Source organism: Micromys minutus (genome assembly GCF_963924665.1).
Source record: "Micromys minutus genome assembly, chromosome: 24".
NCBI lineage: Eukaryota > Metazoa > Chordata > Mammalia > Rodentia > Muridae > Micromys > Micromys minutus.
In genome coordinates, this window is record NC_137959.1 from 28,428,855 (window position 1) to 28,450,446 (window position 21,592).

The following is a 21,592-nucleotide window of genomic DNA, read 5'->3' on the forward strand; positions in this document are numbered from 1 at the left end:
ACGAATTAGAAAGGCGGCAGCGCACCGCCCCCTGCGGTTTTCTCAGCGTGATGCCGGGACCCGCAGCCTGAGCACCTAGGGCGGCTGGCCCGCTGCTGGGCGGTGTTCGTTCTGCAGTAGCTGTGCTTGTCTCGGCTTTCTGAGACCCTAAGTGCTTCTTACTGCTCCGGGACGCGGTGGCTGGTCACCTTTTTGAATCCGGAGGAGAGGCGGTTTAGGAGAGCACACTCGAAAGAGTGGGTTTCAGGACTCGAAGGGAAGGAGGGCTATGCTGGGGAATTTCCGGAGATGAGACTAACCTAGAAGAGATGGAGGAGGGGATCCCAGCTGCTAGAATCCTGGGCAGGGTCTCGGGGTCCGGACCTGGCCTGGGGATATCGGAGCTCGGATTGGGGGGAGTGAGCCCCACGTGCCTGTGACGCGGGGGCGCCGGGTAGGCGGCAGCAGCAGCGGCGGCGGAGGCGGCGGCGGCCGCGCAGTGTGCCCGGAGGACAGCAAGATGCTACGCGCCGCACTGCTGCTTCTGTCCGGGTTGCCCCTGGCGGGGGTGGGGGCAACAGAGGAACCCACCCAGGAGTCTGGGCCGTTAGGTGAGCCTCCTCCAGGCTTGGCGCTCTTCCGCTGGCAGTGGCACGAGGTGGAGGCGCCCTACCTGGTGGCCCTGTGGATCCTGGTGGCCAGCTTGGCCAAAATCGGTGAGTGTGTGTATATGTGTGTTCGCGCGCCTGCACGGCAGGCCAGCAGCCCGTAGAGGACCCGCCCCCAAACCCCTAGGTCTGTAGATGCAGTCCTGTGTCTTGTATTGTGCGGGGACTTAAGCTCCAATTCCACAAATCTGAGTACTCTCCCATTTCCTGCTCTTTTGTGGGTCTCCCTTCTCGGTTGGTAGTTCAGAGGATTTGCCTTCATAAAGGGCCGCCTGTCGCCGCTCTCTTCACTTCCATCTTTAGACTCTTTCCCCCAGTTTCCCCTTCCCCTTGCAGTTCGCTCTCCTCAATAAACGTCAGTAAGGCCTCTCCTCCAGACGTCCAGCTTCTCAGAAACCTGTCAGCAATGAGGACATGAAGACACAAGGGGACACTGAAGGGATGAGATTCTCCTGGAAACCCAGACATTCTGGTTCTGAGAAATTTTCCTGCCCTAGAGAGACCGCCAAGAGTCTGAGATTTAATATCTCCAGAGATAACCAAACTGCTACTTCTGTGGCATATCTCTCTACTCCACTTAAAGCTGTTGCCACCTTCTATCCCCCGGTTGCAACCTCACCCTCCAACTCACATTCCTTACCACCACCCCCCTCCCCGTTGTTTAAGAAACTTGCGTTTACTGGGTTTTGACTGTGTGCTGGCTACCCTGGGTGCTTATATGTTGGCCTTCTTTCCGCCCTCACATTGAAGGTTGTGCTTCAGGTTCACACATTTCCCCCATCAGAGATGTTTTTTCCTTGCCTCTCCCCGCTTTCTGGCAGTCAGTGGTCCCTCCTCCCCAACGGAGACCCTCCTTTCTCTCTGTTGTTCAAGCTCTGCTGTGGGGGTGACTAATTATAGCTGAGCGTTGCTACTCCCCATCTTCACTGGCACAGCGTGTACTCCAGTCTCTCCAATGAAACCTCCATGTAGGAATCCCACAGCCTAGAGTTTGCCTCCTTTTCCTCCTGAGATATTACTGGGGTATAGTGGGGAACGGAGATGCAATAAACTCTCCACCCCACCGTTGGTGGCCCACAATTAATAATGGAAAGTGGAGCTCTAAGTATCTTCAGGGGACCTGATTCTGCCAGGGAACTGACTTTTCATAGGTTTGCAGCGCTGGGGATGGTACCTGCTAAGGGGAGAAGGAAACCAGGGATGGGGCTGGATTGGGGAAGACTAGAATCTGAGCTCACTTTAGAGGCCCAGCAGCAGTGACAGCAAGATGGAGAAAGCAGCTTCAGACTTAGAGTAATGACTGTGTTTGCTGAGAAACCCATGGATTTCGAAAGAGTTCCTGTCCTGAGATTTATAGCACCAACATCGTAGATAAATAGTGCCTTTTCTAGTTTGGGCAATACCTCCTATAGAGGAGGAAGAAGTGATTCCGGGGGGTGTGTGGCATGAACAGTATTCTGGAACACCATCCAGTGTCATAACTAGAATGCCCTTTCATTTCATACATTTCCTTCCATTTAATACATACAGATGCAGAATTCACTATGTGCTAGTTAGATGTAGGGCCTTTGGGTGCAGTTTCCACAGGGCTTTGCTTTGGGGTTAATAAGGACTCTTCCTCTGAGGGACTGGACATATGGGCTGTGTCCAACATGCAAGAGCCCAAGAGAGAACCATATTTTAGGAACAAAGGTAGGAGAAGCAACAATGTTAGAATGCCTTTTCTTACACCGTCCTCTTTTCCTAGAGACAGATATCTTACTTTTCTCCAGTCAAATTTATTTTTTTTTATTTTTAAAGACTTATTTATTTATTATATATAAATAACACTGTAGCTGTCTTCAGACACACCAGAAGAGTGTATCGGATCTCATTACATATGGTTGTGAGCCACCATGTGGTTGTTGGGATTTGAACTCAGGACCTCTGAAAGGGCAGTCAGTGCTCTTAACCACTGAGCCATCTCTCCAGCCCCAGAGTCAAATTTAATTAATATTTGTTGAGAGCCTACTGTGTGTCTGACACTACACTAGGCACATTTACACATTTCATATAGTTTATCTTTGCCCTTTGTGATGGATGTTTTTCTTACACTAAAGAAGAGAAGCTGAAGTTTAGGTAGATCAAAGAATTTACCTGATGGTCTGGAGACTTGGGTCAGTGGTTAAGAGCAGGTCTTACAGAGGACCCACGTTCAGTTCCCAGCACCCACGTGGCAGCTTACAACAGACTATGACTCAGTTTCCAGAGGATCTGACTCCTGCTTTTGGTTTCTGTGGGCTTCTGCACATGGCACACAAGTACACATTATAAATTAATTTCCTGAGATTACATTAGAAAGTGATAAGGTCAGAGGGCTTTGAGATCTAACTTCTGTACAAAGCTCACTGGCTCACTCTTTCTTCCTTTCTTGAGACAGAGTACTGCGTAGCCCTGACTAGCCTGGAACTCACACTTAAAGGGATCTCTGCCTGCCTCTGCTTGCTTCCTGAGTACTGGAATGAAAGCATATGCTGCTGTACCCCCAGCTACACAAAAGCTTTTAAAACTGAGCCATATAATGAACTACGTACATTAGGTTGAGAGGCCTACAGTGCTTCTAAAAGGAGCTATGTGTGCCTATATTAGCATAGATCATGTTATATTAATAGCAAATCTTTATTGAGTGTTTACTATAAATCAGTGTGCTTTCTTTTGGGGGTCGGGTTGGGAGATGAGAAAAAAATCTTGCTACATAGCCCAGGCTAGCCTTGAACTCTCTAAATAAACCAAGGTGAGGGGCTGGAAAAATGGCTTAGCACTTAAAAAAAAAAGTGTTGGTTGCTCTTGCAGAGGATTCCAGTTAGTTCCCAGTACACACACAGTAGCTGACCACTGCTTGTGACAGCCGTTCTAGGGGATCTGACACCCTCTCCTCAGACACATACATGATACCCTTACATGCAAGCAAATACTCATACACGTAAAAATAAATGAATCTTTTAGAAACACATTCTACACAATGTTTACCTCAAGAACTCACAGCAATCCTCCTTAACCTCAGCCTTCCAAGTCCTAGGATGACGTGTGTGTGACACTGTACTTGATTTTCTGACGCACCCCCTGTTCCTGGAGATTGAATCTAGAACCTCATGAATGATGAGATATGCTTTGTCATTGAATTTCCTACAACTCGGCTATAGCCCGACTTGGTTTTGAGAGAGGCTTGCTAAATTGATCATAGGTCTGTCCTACCAGGCCCAGCTCTAAATGCTTATTAACAGGTTGTTTTATTTCCTCTTCACAACCATTCTGTTCGATCATTATTGTTTTCATTCCATTTTACAAACGAGAACATTGAGAATCAAAGAATGAGTAAATTGTCTTCAACCCCAGTTGATTTTAGAGGCCCTGGTTTCTTTTTCACTAGCAGTCTTATACGTGCTATGGAGAGGCATAAGTTTAGCATCTTAACTTCAGATGACTGGTATGCATAAAGGAGTTAGAGAAAGATGAGGTCAGTCCCTGAGAATGGCAGTGCAGGGGGGGGGGATTTTCAGAAATGGGGGAAGGGAGGCAAGAACAACCTTGCAGCCATGGAGAATTTGTAGCCTTGGAGTCAGAGATCCTATAGTTCTTCCTTTGGTCCTAGGGCCAGGGATTCTAATTCTGGATAAACTGGTAAGACAAAATATTACAGGCCAGGCTGTGGGAGAGTATTCCATGGCTTCTTACCTGTTGCCTTCTTGCATTCCAGTGTTTCACCTGTCTCGGAAGGTGACATCTCTGGTCCCCGAGAGCTGCCTGCTGATTTTGCTGGGCCTGGTGCTAGGGGGCATTGTCTTAGCTGTGGCCAAGAAAGCTGAGTACCAGCTAGAGCCGGGGACCTTCTTCCTTTTCCTGCTCCCTCCCATTGTGCTAGACTCGGGCTATTTCATGCCGAGCCGGCTGTTTTTTGACAACTTGGGTGCCATTCTCACCTATGCCGTGGTGGGTACGCTCTGGAATGCCTTCACAACAGGTGTTGCCCTTTGGGGCCTGCAGCAGGCTGGACTTGTGGGTGAGTAACCCTAGGGCCTAGGCTGTTGGGGGAAAAAATGTATTGCTAGCTCCATCCCCTAATCCTCTGTGCTGAAGGTCAGACACCTGAGTCCCGTTCCCCGGGAGCTCGGTTTCAGGTCCGACTCACCTGGAGTACATGGCTGTCCTCCAGAGAGGCTTCAGTCCTAATTTTGGTCTCTGCCAGTTGGATCTCTGCTTCTGCGGCATGACAGCTGAGCAGGGGCCTGGCTCCCAGCTGTGTGTGGGCTGCTGAAGCACTCTGTCGACTCCGGCCCTCTGTCACAACACTGCCATTTGCCAGCCCTGCAGGGCTTTACGGTTCTAGGTCTGCTCAAGCTATGCCAGGTGTTTCCAGTTTTTATTTCTAATAAATACATCTTTTGCATCCATGAAATGCTAACTGCTGGGCATTCTTTCTCACTGTGTCTTCTTAATACCTCTGGTGAGATTGAATCTACCTCATTTAATGGAAGAGGAAGTGGAGCCCCTTATATTCATCTAGAACCAGGGTCTGTGCTTAGCCTCTGTTTTATTGAGATTCTGCATTTAGGTCCTCTCCCAATCTCTTCTTTATTTCCTGACATAAGAAACCCATTCAGTCCCGATATTAAAATTCAAACGTCTTCTAAGGTAAAAAGGAAAAGCTTGCAATTCCCAGCTGGAAATGCTAGTCTTGTGTTCTTAATAAAAAGTGAGCTATTTGGGGCAGGAAGGGAAAAGAGGACCTCAGACTCTAAGCATAGACGTAATTATAAATAACAATGGTACTGGTGTCTTACCATGTATTAGGCACTAACTAAAGATTTTTTTTTTTTGGGGGGGATTGGTATCATTTCCATTTTGCATATGGAGAAACTGAGGCTCCCACCTAAATGGTACTTTTCCTACTGTGATCAGGCCTTTCTTCCCGGCTGAGAACTGTGTGCATATCACATGTGTCCATTGGCTGAGAACCACAGGTGTGGGAGAACCCATTTCCTGTTATCCTGGGTAATAAAGCCAGTCAGCAGCTAATTCTACCTGCTGTCAACTCCTCACCGCAGCTTTATTACCAGCACCGCCTGAATGATTTTGCAGCCATCTTGTGAGTTAGGCAAATAAAGAGTCCTGTTACATCAACAAGAGCTCATATCACAGCAGGCAACTGGCAAAGCCAGGTCTTAGGCACAGGCAGCTCAAGCCTGTTCAACACAGGCCAGACTCCCTGCTTTTCCAAATTCCCTTTGGGTTTATTTCTTCCCAGTAAGAAAGCTTTCAGGCTTGTCACAGGAAGTGTTGTGAGAGGCAGGGTCATTTTCATCAACCAGACCTATCCCTGTCTCTCCCTGGTAGCTCCTAGGGTACAGGCTGGCCTGCTGGACTTCTTGCTGTTTGGGAGCCTCATCTCTGCAGTGGACCCTGTGGCTGTGCTGGCTGTCTTTGAGGAGGTGCACGTCAATGAGACACTCTTTATCATCGTCTTCGGCGAGTCCCTGCTCAATGATGCAGTAACCGTGGTGAGAATGTACGGTGGACTGCCGACCCCTGACCCTAGGCTACCAATGGGCTATCTGACCAGGCTTAGACCTATCCTCCTAGCCCCCCTGGGGAGGAAATAGGATCTTAGCTTTCTTCTGTTCCCGCCCACTTCTCTGTGGCTTCCTCCTACTTCCTGCTTCTCCTCTTGTCACTCAGGTGCTGTACAAGGTCTGCAACTCCTTTGTGGAGATGGGCTCTGCCAACGTGCAGGCCACTGACTACCTAAAGGGAGTCGGTCAGTATTTCCCCCAACTCCGCCAGCATTCAATGTCTGCCTTCTCTGGATTGTTTCGACCCACCCAGCCAGCGTTGGGACAGAGGAGGCCATTCTGACGTCTCCTTCCTTACTCTCCTCTATGGAGAAATGGGATCTGGGAGGAGCTTGCCTTGGGATTCTAGTCTGGGATCCTGAGCCCCAGGGAGTGTGGTGGGTGCCTTCCTCTATTTCTTACTAGGAAACAGACTTGTCAGCCCAGCTTGGGGGAGGGTCTGGGCCAGGGGTCATGCTGACAACCCACTCCTCCCCCAGCCTCCCTCTTTGTGGTCAGTCTGGGCGGGGCAGCCGTGGGCTTAGTCTTTGCCTTCCTCCTGGCCCTGACCACACGCTTCACCAAGCGGGTCCGCATCATCGAGCCGTTGCTGGTCTTCCTCCTCGCCTACGCAGCCTACCTCACTGCTGAAATGGCTTCCTTGTCTGCCATTCTTGCGTGAGTCCTGGGGCTATCACAGGCAGGCAACTGGGAAAGGGAAAGTCAGACTTTACGTGGCCAAATGCAAAATCTTTAAGGAACCTGTAGGCCTCACGAATCCCTTCTGGTAGTGGAGACCTCATACTCTCTCCTCAGAGGAGGGTAAGCCTCAGGTTGTGCCCTAGCACCTAGAACTGAGTACCTGAAAGCTCACACTTCGTCTACCCGAAGTGCCGGCTAAGCTGCCAGCATACATCAAGGCCTGAAGCCACTGATTGGTATAGGTATAGCACCCCCAGGGAGTTTGCTAGTCAGAGCAAGAGGCACTCACTGAAGCCTGGAGATCTGTATTTATTCCCGGATTCCTGCTAACTAGCAACCTTCATGCATTGGGGAATCTGATACCCCATGATGGGCAACACCCCCGTTGGCTATATACTCAAGCCCTAGAAGGACTGAGCTTTCAGGACCCTCCCTCACCTGCACTTTTTTTTCTCCACCAGGGTGACCATGTGTGGCCTGGGATGTAAGAAATACGTGGAGGCCAACATCTCCCATAAGTCCCGAACAGCCGTCAAATACACAATGAAAACGCTTGCCAGCTGCGCCGAAACGGTCATCTTCATGCTCCTTGGCATCTCAGCCGTGGACTCTTCCAAATGGGCCTGGGACTCTGGGCTGGTGCTGGGCACCCTCTTCTTCATCCTGTTCTTCCGAGCCCTCGGTATTGCTGGCGCCCTCTGCTCCCTGTCCCCTTTCTTTCCCCTCTCGCCCCTCTCTACTTATCCCTCAGTCCAAGTTCACATCCATGTTAATTCCCATGCCTCTCCTCAATGCTCACCTATCCCAACCCCTGCCAGACCTTAGCCCAGATGCTTGGTGCCACACTCCCAGTGTCCTCCGCTCCCAACCCCTTGCTCCTGCTGGCCTCCCTCCTGCTGTAGGCGTAGTCCTGCAGACGTGGGTGCTGAATCAGTTCCGGCTGGTCCCTCTGGACAAGATTGACCAGGTGGTGATGTCCTATGGGGGCCTTCGGGGGGCTGTGGCCTTTGCCCTCGTCATCCTACTGGACAGGACCAAGGTCCCTGCCAAGGACTACTTTGTGGCCACCACTATTGTGGTGGTCTTCTTCACAGTCATCGTGCAGGTGGGAGCGCCCAGGAGGCTAGGTGGGGAGAGGTTCAGCAGGCCCTGGGAGAGTCTTGGAACACACTGGGACAGGACCTTTCATTTCCACTGGGGGAGGCAGAGACCTAACTTCGCAGGCCTTGAGTATAATGGGTTGTGGCAAAACGGAGGCCCAGTATTTTTGGGAGAAAGACAGCAGGGGACTGAATAGGACAGGGCTTACCTCTTGCCTGTTCATAGGGTTTGACCATCAAGCCACTGGTCAAGTGGCTGAGGGTGAAGAGGAGTGATTACCACAAACCCACCTTGAACCAGGAGCTACATGAGCACGTGGGTACCAGAGCCCCATCCCTCCACCTGTCCCTCTCTCCCTTCTCCTACGTTGGCAGAGTCCTGATCCAGTCCCCCTACCCACCCCCATTCTAGACTTTTGACCACATTCTGGCTGCAGTGGAGGACGTTGTGGGGCACCATGGCTACCACTACTGGAGGGACAGGTGAGGGAGCTGCCCCGAGGCTCCTTCAGCAACAGTAGCCCTACCAGCCAGGGCAGCATGGGAGATATGCCACCCTTCTGAGAAGGGACACGGCCGGGTTCAGGCCCTTCAGTGGCACCCCAGTGTTCTCAGGAGAAGATAGAGCTCCCCAGGGCGGCCTGCCAGATGCTGCATGGTCTGGCACTCGCCAGACTCCCCTCTTCCTGTGCTCTGTTCTGTGTCTGATGGTCTGTCTGGTGATTGCACAGACCCTCTTTAGAGCCTCAGAGCCCACCATGCAGTCCAAGCCTGGCCACTGTGACCATTGTATGTGTTCTGTCTACCAGAGCTTTGCCTCACCTCCCTTTTAACTTAGCTTTGAATCAGCCTTCAGATCTAACCACAGGTGTTGGTTCCTTAGAGACCTCTGGCCTCCCTGACAAGGACAAACCCCTGTTATAATTATCCTTGGTAGGTTGTTTTTTGTTTTTTTTTTTTTTGTCACGGTGATAATTTTTACAGTTATTTAAAAAAAAAAAACTTTAACTAATGACAGACTCTCTACTAAAATCGTAAAGGCTGTAAGAACAGGGACTAGCCTTGAGATTCTCCTAGGCTGAGACTCATACCAAGAAAGCCAGGCCAGTGCTGGCACTGTTCCTGCCCTGTCTAGGGGAAGGGGCAGCCAGCTACACCTTGAGGATAATACTCAGGGCTGGGCCTGGCATCCTCTGTAGGTGGGAACAGTTTGACAAGAAATACCTGAGTCAGCTCTTGATGCGGCGGTCAGCCTATCGTATCCGAGACCAGATCTGGGATGTGTACTACAGACTCAACATCCGAGATGCCATCAGCTTTGTGGACCAGGTGGGCCAGCAGTTCCCAGGTAGGCCGGTGGCTGCGAGACAGATGGTCAGCAGAGTAGAGCAGTAAGGAATGACAGGCAGACAGGCTTGTTAGCAAGGGGCAGGGAGTTGCAATTCCCAGCTGGCTCTAGGGTGAAGTGAATTCACAGCTGCAGGAGCGAGCCTAGCAGGCAGTACAGAAAGGTGGGAAACAGCTGGACTCCTGACAGACACAGCTCGTCTATTAGCATGGGTAGACCGATGCTTAGATAAGTTACTTATATTGTGTGAGCTTCTGTTTCCTCGACGACAGGAAAGTAGCAATAAGAATAGGACTACCTGGGTCAGGTTTTGAGAATTCAGTGTGTGAAGTGTTGCAGTATCTGCTGTAACAAAGAACAAACTCGTGCCTGAGGCTGTAGCTCAGTGGTTCATCACTTGTATAGCATTTGAGAACCTGGGTAATCCCCAGCTCTGGTTCAAAACAAAATAGTGTTCAAAACGATCGTCAATGCTAGTTATTCTTTTTATGACCCGTCTGGCCACTCCTCATCTGACCCTTGACTGACCTCGGTCTTGACTCTTACAGGGAGGCCACGTCTTGTCCTCCGCGGGACTCTCTCTACCCTCTATGCCTAGCAGAAACTCTGTGGCAGAGACCTCTGTCACCAACCTGTTGTGAGTCCACGAGGCCCTTCTTCTCCCCAGATCCCTCTGGGGAGGGGCCGTCCACACCCTGCGTCTGCCCTTCCCCCGTTCTGCCCCCTCCCCAGCACACATATCCCTGCCTCCTGCAGGAGGGAGAGTGGAAGTGGAGCGTGTCTGGATCTGCAGGTGATTGACACAGTGCGCAGTGGCCGGGACCGAGAGGATGCTGTGATGCATCATCTGCTCTGCGGAGGCCTCTACAAGCCACGGCGCAGGGTGAGAGCTTCAGGATGTGGGAGTTCCAAGTATGGTGGGGAGCCGTGATCAGAGACTCAGTGGGTGGGCATGTGGTATCAGCTTGTGTCCAGCTGTGAATGCCCAGATGAAAGCTGCGGGTTTCATCCTTTGCTGGGTTGTTGTTGTTATTGTTGTTGATTAAGAGGAAGTGCAGCCGGGTGTATATCAGATTACGAGGCATGAATTGGGAGCCGAACAGGTTGGGCCTCTAGAAGGAAACACTTTGGATTCGAAGTTGGGTTTTAGGAAGGAGAGGAGGAGAGGAGCACACATGGGTATTGTCCCTGAGAGATAGAGGACAAGGAGCTTTGAGGATGTAGGTCACAGGTGGAAGGAAGCAGGGACCTGAGAAGGCCTTTGGAACCAGTTTAACAAGAGAGGTGGATTAGGCCTGTGCAAATCACAAATTAGCTTTGGAGCTTTGAGTCTGGAAAGGCCCATCCCATCCCAGAGAGGATCTTCTATAACCCCACAAGGGGGCAGCAGGTCATTATCCTGGGCCTTTTGAAGTATGAACCTGACTGTTACTGCAGAACTACATAGAACATTGACTACACCTGGCTTAATTTGAGAGCACCTCCCTTTAATCTCCAGTCCTGCAAAACAAGACTCAAAGGGTTCCATGTGGCTCTACTCACAGACCCTCCTATTCCAACCGTCTCTGCCTCTGGCCTGTGTTTGCCCACAAGAAGCCCCCTCCTCCAACTCATGGAGGAGCTACTAGGTGACTGTCTAGGGCAAGTGATAGGGGCTCTCTTCCTTTCCTACTCTAGACTTGCTGTTTCTGCTGTCCAGGATCCCTGACTTCACTCATCAATTTAGGGCTTCAGATTATCCTCAAATTCTGCCAGACCCTCATGGATTCCTCAGACAATGGCTGTCAAACCCACCTCATTCCAAGTTTTTTTTTCCTTTTAATGTTTATCTTGTGCAAAATTTTAGTAGAGAGAATGAAATAACCCATTTATTTGTTACCCAACTCTAATAATTATCTGTGCATGATTAAATTTTTGCGCTCTAAAACCCATCATACCCTGCCCACACTTCATCTTACAGCAGACTCCAGACATCATATGATATTATCTATAAATATCTCAGTATATGGCAAGAACACTATTTCTTTTATTTTTAAACTTTGGCTTTTTAAAGACAGTCTTGCTAGCTGCCCTAGGACTGGCTTCAAATCGGGGGTTCCCTTGCCTCAGCCTCCCAAATGCTGTGGTTACAAGTGTGAAACCACGACCTGAGCTGGCAAAATCTTTAAAAACATAAGGTTAGGCTGAGGAGATCAGACAGTAGTAGAACATTTGCTCAGCATCTGTGAGGCCCTGAGTTTGATTTCCCAGCACTGCAAAAAATCAAGTAAAATCAAATTGTTTTATTATTAGAACATAATAATTCTTTATATCAAATGATCAGTCACTATTCAATAAATATCTGTTTTTTCCTAGCTGATTTACATAGATCAAGATCCAATTTATGTCTGGGAAATATGTCATTATTATTATTAATATGATAATGTAATATATTATAGTTAATATGTTATATTAACTATAATAGTTTTTCTTCTTCCCCTTGTATATCTATTGAAGAAACTAAATACTTTATATGAGAGGATTTGCCATTTTCCTAGATTTGGCTGACCAGTGTTATTTAGTGCATTACTCCACTTTTATTTTCTGACTGTTAAACCTGGAGCCTGTCAGATCCAGGGGCTTTCAGATGTGCTGTGTCCTTATTATGTCACATAAGAGAGATAACGCACGTGTGTGTGTGTGTGTGTGTGTGTGTGTGTGTGTGTGTGTGTGTGTGTGTTTGACCCATGGGTTGGATTCTGTTTTTGCATCGTTTAAAGAGAGCTAGATTAAGTTTGCGCTTATTGTCAAATGTCATCTTATTTAATTTCGCCATCATTCCGTCATTTGGATCCCATGTCTACCTCCAAATGTTTCTTTCTCAGATTCCTAGCATCTGAACATTTGCTAAGCCTGTTAACTTTACATTCATCTAAGTCATCATAAATACTGAACAGGCTAGAACTGAGGACAGAGCCCTGTGGCATGCTACTAAAGACTTTCCTCCAGACTGACACGGATGGAGCATTTTTTGGGTATGGTTAGTCACCTAGTTCTGAATACATTTAGTTGCACCATGACACAGCCTCTAACTTCTTACGCTCTTTCCAGAAACAGCATTAGAGATAGTATGCAGTTAATTAAGATATAGTTTAAGAGAGAGAGAGAGTGGAGAGAAAGATCTGGAAGAGGTTTCCTCATTTGAGGCGATTGATGGAAGGTTTTTGGCTTCACCTCCTAGAGATTTAGATCCTGTAATATGGAGGGGAACTAAGAATCTGTTTTTAATAAGCCCCCCTGACGATTCCAACGCAGCTGGTCTGATGCCTGGTGATTTGAAACCTCACATCATGTCACCGGGTTAGCTGAAGTGGAGAGAACTCGTAAGATCTCTGGGGAGAGTATTTAGAGAAAACAGAGCAGGGCCAAGAACAATACAGAAAAATACGCACAGAAGAAAGAGACAGGGAGCCACCAAAGGAGAGAAGGGAAGCCTTGGAGAAGGAAAAGCCTCGGGTAGATGAAGGGCTAGCTGCCATCCTGAGGCCAGGGTCCAGAGCTTCAGAGGCTTCATGACTGGCGGCCAGGGAGGAAATTTGGACATAGAGAACTTGAATAACATTTTTGGTATTTAAGGAAGTACTAGACAGGAAAATCTCCAAATCAGTTTGGAAGCTCTTGGCTTCAGAAGAAGGAAGATGGCAGTGTCAATAAAATGACTTTAAAAACAAGGGCATAAGCTTGTCTAAAAGCAGAGGGAAAGTGGACTGTGGGATTTCTTAGTAAGAAAAGTAAAGATGCAGGACAAATGGGAGGGAGCTGAGCAAAGCTGAGACAAGGCCACTTTGCCCCAGCGGTGGGGTGACATTTCCAGGTATATAGGTAAAGGAGAAAGGTGGGTGGGAGACTTGAAGGAGCTGTCAGAGGTGGGTCAGAGAGACAGAAAATCGGAATAAGAAAGAACCAAATAGAATGTGAGGCAATAGAGGGACCAGGATGTTCTAGGCAATACTTGCTGATTTCCTCTCATTAGAGAGGAAGAGGTTGCTAAGCTGCCTACAGCAGACATAGGTAGGCTGGGTAAGTATACGGATATCTTGGTCTTTCTGAGAGAGAATTAAAAGAAGCAGGTAAAGGGTTGGCTCTGTATTAAATAAGCAGTTGCTGGGACCAGGAGGAACTAGGGTTCAGGGCAGATACTTAGGAAAGTTCAAAGCATAGGCTTGGTTGTGGTTGTAGAAATGGTTAGAAGGAAATTATCTGGCACAAAGATCTTCTGTAGCTACCTGGGGATGGGGACACGGTGATAAATGCAAAGGGTATGGCTCTGTGGTTTTATAGTCACCACAGGGAACAAAGTACGGGACCCCCTGCCTCTTATCACTTCAAATTAGAGAGAGCCAAGGAGAAGGCAGCAAAGGACTTATCAGGAAAAAAGGAAAGCTTTCCTTAGTGAATTGAATACAGAGTCTCTGGCTATAATGCTTTTGTATATTTTAATTTTCTTTTTTACTCCATGATGAAATTCTGGAAAGGCTGGGCTGGCAGGACCTGTGATGAACATGTTGGGGTTGTGGCCTGGGGTTTCTGTGGGAGACTAAGGCACCCAGCTTCATGGCAAGCTTGGGCTGTCATTGCCAGTACAAAGCTAGCTGCGGCCGCCACTTCATCTCAGAGGATGCCCAGGAGCGACAGGACAAGGAGGTCTTCCAGCAGAACATGAAGCGACGGCTCGAGTCCTTTAAGTCTACCAAACATAACATCTGTTTCACCAAGAGCAAACCTCGACCCCGCAAGACTGGCCATAAGAAGGTGTGTGTTTTCTCCGGGTCACCTCCTTTAGGGCTATAGGCTTGTAATTTGAATCCTCACATCCTGTAGGATGCGCTTTGTTTAGTCACCTTCAGGGTTTCACTGTAGCAGTTTGGGTTTCCTTTCAGGCTTTTCTGGGCTTCAGAGGGAGGGCAGCCTCTTGGCTGTGGGGCTAATTTGCTACCAGGGATGAAACAGACAAGAAAAGGGCAGAGTTCCTGGCAAGGTAATTCTGGGAGTCCTTTGGCCAATCCAGGCGCATGCATTCAAAGCCCCTGATAGGAAGTCACTCTAGGCTCTACAGTTGCTACCTGATTGCCCTAGGGATAGTGGAATGGTAACCATTGTGATGAACGGCCTCCCCCACCCTCTTTCCAGGTTAGAAAGGCTTGTTCTGTTGACTTTGGCATTTCACAGGGTTTGGAAAAGGGGTGGTAAGACCAAGGTCATAGTCTTAGGTTTGCTTTCTGGTCCTCAGAAGGATGGTGTGGCTAATCCCGAAGCTACAAATGGGAAGCCTCCTCGAGACCTGGGCTTTCAGGACACAGGCAAGCAGGGAGCTGCAGGGATGGAGGGGAGAGGTGGGGAAGGGAAGGAGCAGGTCCGTCATCCAGATCCTGGAGGCTCTCCTCTGGGAACACTTAGTACCAGGAGCTGGGTCCCTCTCCTCAGGAACTAGATGGCCACACTTGAGAGTTGGAATAGCTCACATCTGTATAGCATGGATGGCAGAACTGATTATATGGACTATTAAGGACTTGGAAAAGGTCATGAAGATGGACAGGTAGAGTGGTCTGGGCCGTCAGGGATAGGTAGAACCAAAGGCATATGGTCCCGTAATCAAAACCTAGTTCCCTGTGAGCTGCATGTTAATAGACCTTCCAGCCTTGTGGGTGCTGGTGTTATCAGTTGACCTGGGGCTCACAACTGAAAGAGCTGGGAGGTGTGGCTCTCATGGTTTCCTCAACGGCTAAAGGAAAATGCAGGTGCTTCTGCTAACAGGTGCTTTAGAGGGGGCGGAGAGGGCAGGAGCTGACTTGAGGTTGTCTGGGATCAAGAAGCAGCCACTGGGTTGGCTGCCTTGACTCGGCTTTCACCTTTGTCCAGCTGCAGTGATACTAACTGTGGAGTCTGAGGAGGAGGAAGAAAGCGACAGTTCAGAGACAGAGAAAGAGGATGATGAAGGGATCATCTTTGTGGCTCGAGCCACCAGTGAGGTTCTCCAGGAAGGCAAGGTCTCAGGTAACGACTTCCTCGTAGTCTCTCTCCCCTTGCAGCTAGCTGTTTTCTCTTCCCGTTCTGGCCTCTGCCTTAGAAGGCTGATTTGCTGACTACCAACATTTTGACTCTGCCAGAAATCTTGTATAGCCGTCTGCCTTAAACCATTACAGAATCCAAGATAGGGAAACTTGAGTTCTCAGAGCTGTAGAGACGTAGAGACTTGTCCAGAATCACATGATACAGACAGGATTTGAACTTGACCCACCTAGTCACGTGGAAAGTACATACTGTAACTGTCTCCCAGAACACAAGAAGAGGGCTTCAGATCTCATTACAGATGGTTGTGAGCCATTACATGTGGTTACTGGGATTTGAACTCGGGACCTCTGGAAGAGCAGTCAGTACTCTTAATCACTGAGCCATCTCTCCAGCCCGTGGCCCAGGTCTCTTGTGACCCAGGCTTAGCACACCTGCTCGCACATAGAGCTCTGAATGAGGGGGTTGGCACTTGAGCTTGGGAGAAACCTGAGTCTATAGAAATGGAATCCTTGTGCATAAAAAGTAGTATTCGTGTTTCTGCGTGTGGAGAGCTCCCTCTTAACCTAATGTTAGGTTTCAGTGGTAGTCAATACAAATGCTCAGGGGACACTCAAGAAGTTTATTATGGAAAAATTTCAAAATATGAAATGACACAGCGGTGAAATGGACTCCCATCTGCCCACGTCCCAGCTGCAGTCACTGCCTGTCATAGCTCGTCTTCCTTCACTGTGACCTATGACACTTGCTCCCCAGGGTTCTTAGGAGGAAAATCTCAAATATCATCTCATTTTATCAACCAATACTTCAACATACAAGATAAATGCTCTTCTTAAAGACATAACCACATAAAGAAAATCTTTCCTATAAGATACCTAGTTGGGAGTGAGATTTCCTTGGTTTTTATTTTTATGTAACCCAGGCTTGCCTTGTACTCCTTAGGCAGCCCAGCTGGCCTCAAACTCACAATCCTCCCGACACTGCCTCCAGGTCCTGGGAATACAGGTGTGTGCTACCATACCATATCCAGCCCTTTTGCGGTAGTTTTGTGCAAGTAAAGATCCAGCTTAGACCACACATTACATTGAGTTAATAAGTCCCTTCAAACCTATTACAAAATGGTTAAGAAGGTGGTGGTTTCAGGTGGTGGTGGTACATACCTTTAATTTTAGGGTTTGGTAGACAGAGACAGGCAGATCTCTAAGTTCAAGGCCAGCCTGGTCTACAGAGCGAGTTCTAGGACAGCCAGGGCTACCCAGGGGAGCCCTAGCTGAAAAAACAAAACAAACAAACAAAAGAAGGTGCTGATGTAGAAAGTTTGCTCCAAAGGGGACTTCAGTAAAGTCTGGAGTCTTCTTTTTTAATTAATGTATTATGTATACATTCTACTTGCATGTATGCCTGAAGGCCAGAAGAGGGCACTAGATATCTCCTTATAGATGGTTGTGAGCCACCATGGGGTTGCTGGGAATTGAACTCAGGACCTCTGGATGAGCAGCCCATGCTTCTAACCTCTGAGCCATCTCTCTAGTCCCCATCTGGAGAGGTTTTAAAGACTGATTTTGTTTTCATAAGTGTGTGTGAGTGTGTCTGTACTTTCCATGTATTTGTGGATTCTGTCAGAGGCCAGAAGAGGGCAGGGGATGCCCTGGAGGTAGAGTAACAGGCAGTTGTAAGGTGCCTCATGCAGCTCTGGGAATGGAACCGAGTCTTCAGCAAGAACAGCAGGTGCTCTTAACCTCCGAACCACCTCTCTAGCCCCATCTGGAGTTGTCACAGTTGTTGCAGCTGAATAGGGTGTCTTTCTGGTTGGTCAGAATGAGGCTTAACAAGAATTGGTCTTTGAGCTGATGGTGCTGGTGCTGCTGAGGACGGTCAGAGACAAGGCATCCTTCGTGTTTGGTTTTCCTAAGCTGTAGTTAATTACCATGTGTTCAATATATACCTCATGGAAAACTGTTCTGTGTGCAGCTCTCTGCAAGTGCTGAGGACACAAGACAAACCAAAGCAGTCCAATGCTCCCTTCTAGGGAGACATTTATTGAGTATGGCACAGATGAGTTTAAATGATGGGCTCGGGTGCATTTGAGGATCCCCCTGCATTGACAATAAACTCATGTGTACTTTCTCTGTGTTCCCAGGAAGCCTTGAGGTGTGCCCAAGCCCACGCATCATCCCCCCGTCCCCAACCTGTGCAGAGAAGGAGTTACCCTGGAAGAGTGGGCAGGGAGACCTGGCTGTGTATGTGTCTTCAGAAACAACCAAGATTGTGCCTGTGGACATGCAGACAGGCTGGAACCAGAGCATCTCATCCCTGGAGAGTCTGGCATCCCCTCCCTGTACCCAGCCCCCAACTTTAACCCGCTTACCTCCCCACCCACTGGTCACTGAAGAGCCCCAGGTTCCTCTTGACCTATCTTCTGACCCTCGCTCTAGCTTTGCCTTCCCCCCGAGCCTGGCCAAAGCTGGCCGTTCTCGAAGTGAGAGCAGTGCTGATATCCCGCAGCAGCAGGAGCTGCAGCCCCTCATGGGCCACAAGGACCACACTCATCTCAGTCCGGGCACTGCCAACTCCCACTGGTGCATCCAGTTCAACAAAGGAGGCAAGCTGTAGCCCAGGGCCTCAGGGAGGAGCAGGATGTGGAACCCCTGTGGGGAGTGTTCCTCAGCATGGGCAGAGGAGCCCACCCAGCCTGGTATGGGGCTAGAGGGGCCTGGACTGAAGTGGTAATGGCCTCCTTGGGACTGGTCAGAAGGGTTTCCTGGGCTGGTCCTCACGGGGACCCTTCTTACCTCTCTCCCTGCCCTTAATCCTTTCCCACTTTTCATTTTGAAAAATGGCTCAGGATCCAGTCCAGAGTTCTAAGGGATAGGCCCACAAGTTGATGTCCCTTCCCTAGGGCGTCTTCCTGGACTTACTGTTGGCAGCTGTTCCTCCCCACAAAGCATCATTCTTCAGTGGGCACTGATCTTCCCTGACCTGATCAGTGCACTGGCAATGAGGCTCTATGAGAGGCTAGTCCTCAGAGCGACTGGGCTGGGATAGAGGGCAGGCCTCAGTCTTCTGTGCAGCCACATGAGTAGTGGGAGTGTCCCCACATCTTGCTTTAACCCTTTCCCTTTGCTTCCAGCTACTGAGGAAATGGGGCCTCTTTTTCTAGGTGCCGGGCCAGGCTTTAGTTCAGAGCTGCTTCATAGCCAGTCTACTGCAATAGGTCTAGATCTGGAACTTTCTGAGGCTTGGATCTGAGAGTTTTAGTGAAGGAGACAGGCCTCTGGGCCCTTCACCACCTCAGAATTTTCCCAAAGGGAGAAGGAACCAGGTATCCCAGGGTCACTGCACCGTTACTGTAGGAGCTGGGATGCCGGGCTACAATGTGTGGGGGCAGCTGACTAACAGATGGCTTTCCTAGGGTTAGCCCTTGCCTTGTGTTTTGTACCTTAAACACCAGATACATTAAACATCTCTCAGATGGATGAGTGTCCTTTGTCCGTTTGTCTCAAGCTTTCAGGGATGGGGACAAGAAGGGATCTGCCCATTTCAAGATTTTTCAGGCATAGGGAATAGTAGGGGGATATCTTAGGCAGAACTGTTAGTCCCTCCAGTCCCTGTACTTTTCCAGTATTATTCCACTAGCAAGAGGCATGGAGTGGCAGTCAAGGGGGAGCACTGTATGGGTTGGAGAAGGCGTCTCAGAAGTGGGAATCCACAAATGGGGAAGGCCAGCAGGGAGGTCAGAGTCTAAGCTGTGCAAGGACCACAGATAGTTCTAGGAAAATGTAAATACAATTTCGAGCCAAATGAACAATTGTTACTCTGCTTATGACAGGTAGAAATTCAAGCTCCAGGGAGCTGGCTACCCTGAGAATTGATGAGACAATGGCGTGTGGGCCCTGAAATCCTTAGATAACAGTATTGCCCCCAGTCGGATTCCTATTGTCTGAAGAATTTTTAAAAGCGTCTTTGAGAATAAAATGGCATAAAATTCAAATGTACAGTTAAGTTTTTTGTTTTGATTTTTTTTAAATTTGTTTTACCTGCGTCCGGTGGTGCATGTCTTTAATCCCAGCCCTCAGTCCAGTCTGTGGGTTCAAGGCCATTGTGCTCTATGTGGCGAGTTCAAAGACAGCCAGGGGTAGAGAGTCACTGTCTTAAGACTTATTTTTATTTTTGGTGGTGTGTGTAGGTCTGTGTGTCTGCATGTAGGGTGTGTACTTGAGTGCAGGTGCCCTCAGAATCTAGAGGCACTGGATAACCTGGAGCTGAAGTTGCATGTGTTTGGAAACCTTCTGACACAGGCGTAGAGAAGCAAACTCCAGTTCTCTAAAAGAGCAGTAAGTACTTTAACCACTGAGCTTTCTGTCCAGCCCCAGTTTTTAGTGTGTTCACATAATTATACAAACCTTCTTATAAGAATAAAATATTTTCATCATCCCCCCGCCCAAGGAAGTTCTAAATTCAGAGAAGTTACTCCTCGCCCCACCCACCACACAGCTGTAGGCACACTAGCCCACTTCCATGTATCTGAGTCTGAGGACCTTGGAACACATTGAAGACCCAGAGACTTGGTCAATTTTTTTTGCTATGCTATGCATGGGAATAAGAGTGATAGTCTCCCAATAGCAGCCTACAATGAAGATGTAGAACTCTCAGCTCTGTCTACACCATGCCTGCCTGGATGCTGCCCTGCTTCCACCTTGATGATAATGGACTGAACCTCTACCTGTAAGCCAGTCCTAATTAAATGTTGTCTTTTATAAGACTTGCCTTGGTCATGGTGTCTGTTCATAGCAGTAAAACCCTAAGTAAGACAGAAATTGGTACAAGGGACTAGGGTATTGCTATGACAGGACTGACCATGCTTTTGTTTGGAAGAATGTGGATTTGGGGACTTTGGATTTGGAAAGCCATGGAATGCTTTAAATGGGGCTTAATGGGTCAGCCTCGTAAGAATATGGAAGACAGTGGTGCTGAGGGTCATTTGAACTTTGTGGGCCTTCTGGCCCAAGAGGTTTCAGTGGAAAATAATATGTGGCCAAGAGACTGTTTTTGTGATATTTTGGTGAAGAATGTGGCTTCTTTTTACCCTTGTCTGAAGTGTCTGCCTTAGACTATGGTGAAAAGACTCAGATTAATTGTATTGAGAAAGGAAGTCTCAGAGATGCCCATCATAGACTTTGTTCACTAGTTAAGACTCATAAAGAGAATTTTAAACAAGTATAATAGCTTAGAAAGGAAAAAAAATATATATGGTTCCAATATTAAAGGGGTACCAGGAAGTGAAATGGAGCTGAATCCTGTGTTCAAGGAGATAACAAGGGAGTGGGACTTTGGGGCAAGATCCTACCCAGCTAAGTTTACAACCAGGCATGGTGTTATACACCTTTAATCCCAGGAGGAACAGCAGCAGCAGTGGAGTGGATCAACCTGAGTTTAGAGTGCTACAGAGGACAGAGCTGGAGAAGGGAAGCCAGCCCTTCGGAGGAGCTCAGAAAATCATGTGTGGATCCCAGCCATTGAAACAAGAAGCTGTAACATTAACGTTGCCTTTGACACTCCAAGATTTTCAAGATGCCAGAGCCATAGTATATCTGCTGAGGAAAGCTGCTAACAGGAAGTAGAACCAGCCCAGGAGAAATAAGTTTGTTGCATTCAACAAAGATAAAGGATTTGGAGATCTGAAGACCTTGAAACCAGACATGGAGATGCGGAGTTTGGAGTTTGCCTGGATGGTCTCCTATTTTGCTTTGGGGATAATAGTTAAGTGATTGGATTATTCTCAGAAAAGACCTTGAATTTAAGACTTTTAGCATTGTTATTACTATAGACTATGGGAACTCTGGGAATTGGATTAAATGTATTTTGCATGATGCTGTGTTTAGGTCTGGCCCCTGTAGACTTATGTGTTTGAACAAGCTTATGGGGGCCAGGGATGGAATGAATATGCAGGGTAGTTTGAATGTGCTTGGACCAGGGAGTGGCCCTATTAGGAAGTGTGACCTTGTTGGAGTAGGTGTGTCACTGTGGGTGTGGGCTTAAGACCCTCATCCTAACTTCCTGCAAGTCAGTATTCCACTAGCAGCCTTCAGATGAAGATATAGAATTTTCAGCTCTGCCTGTGCCATGCCTGTCTAGATGCTGCCATGCTCCCACCTTAAT

At 48.4% G+C, this 21,592-nt stretch overlaps 1 protein-coding gene across 3 annotated transcripts; it reads left to right on the forward strand.

Annotated features, from left to right (window-relative positions):
• The first annotated feature begins 413 nt into the window (after positions 1–413).
• Positions 414–18,881, forward strand: SLC9A5 (solute carrier family 9 member A5). Of its 3 annotated transcripts, none has more exons than XM_080936992.1 (16): positions 414–695; positions 4,384–4,686; positions 6,021–6,184; positions 6,363–6,441; positions 6,736–6,913; positions 7,399–7,619; positions 7,840–8,042; positions 8,264–8,353; positions 8,450–8,520; positions 9,237–9,366; positions 9,934–10,022; positions 10,142–10,268; positions 14,006–14,176; positions 14,655–14,724; positions 15,284–15,418; positions 17,574–18,881. In XM_080936992.1, the coding sequence occupies exons 1-16, from the start codon at positions 500–502 to the stop codon at positions 18,044–18,046; spliced, it is 2,700 nt and encodes an 899-aa protein (XP_080793118.1). In that variant the 5' UTR covers positions 414–499; the 3' UTR covers positions 18,047–18,881. The 3 variants fall into 3 exon arrangements, with proteins under 3 accessions (XP_080793118.1, XP_080793119.1, XP_080793120.1); XM_080936993.1 differs by having other exon boundaries at positions 14,658–14,724; XM_080936994.1 differs by lacking the exons at positions 14,006–14,176; positions 14,655–14,724; positions 15,284–15,418 and having other exon boundaries at positions 17,574–17,939.
• The last annotated feature ends 2,711 nt before the right edge of the window (positions 18,882–21,592 follow it).

Excerpts from the sequence above, each read along its gene's own strand:
- SLC9A5 (XM_080936992.1), top strand. The coding sequence starts at position 500 with ATGCTACGCGCCGCACTGCTGCTTCTGTCCGGGTTGCCCCTGGCGGGG. Across the intron at positions 7,620-7,839 it reads CCTGTTCTTCCGAGCCCTCG|GCGTAGTCCTGCAGACGTGG; the intron begins GTATTGCTGGCG and ends CTCCTGCTGTAG. Across the intron at positions 10,269-14,005 it reads TCTACAAGCCACGGCGCAGG|TACAAAGCTAGCTGCGGCCG; the intron begins GTGAGAGCTTCA and ends TGTCATTGCCAG.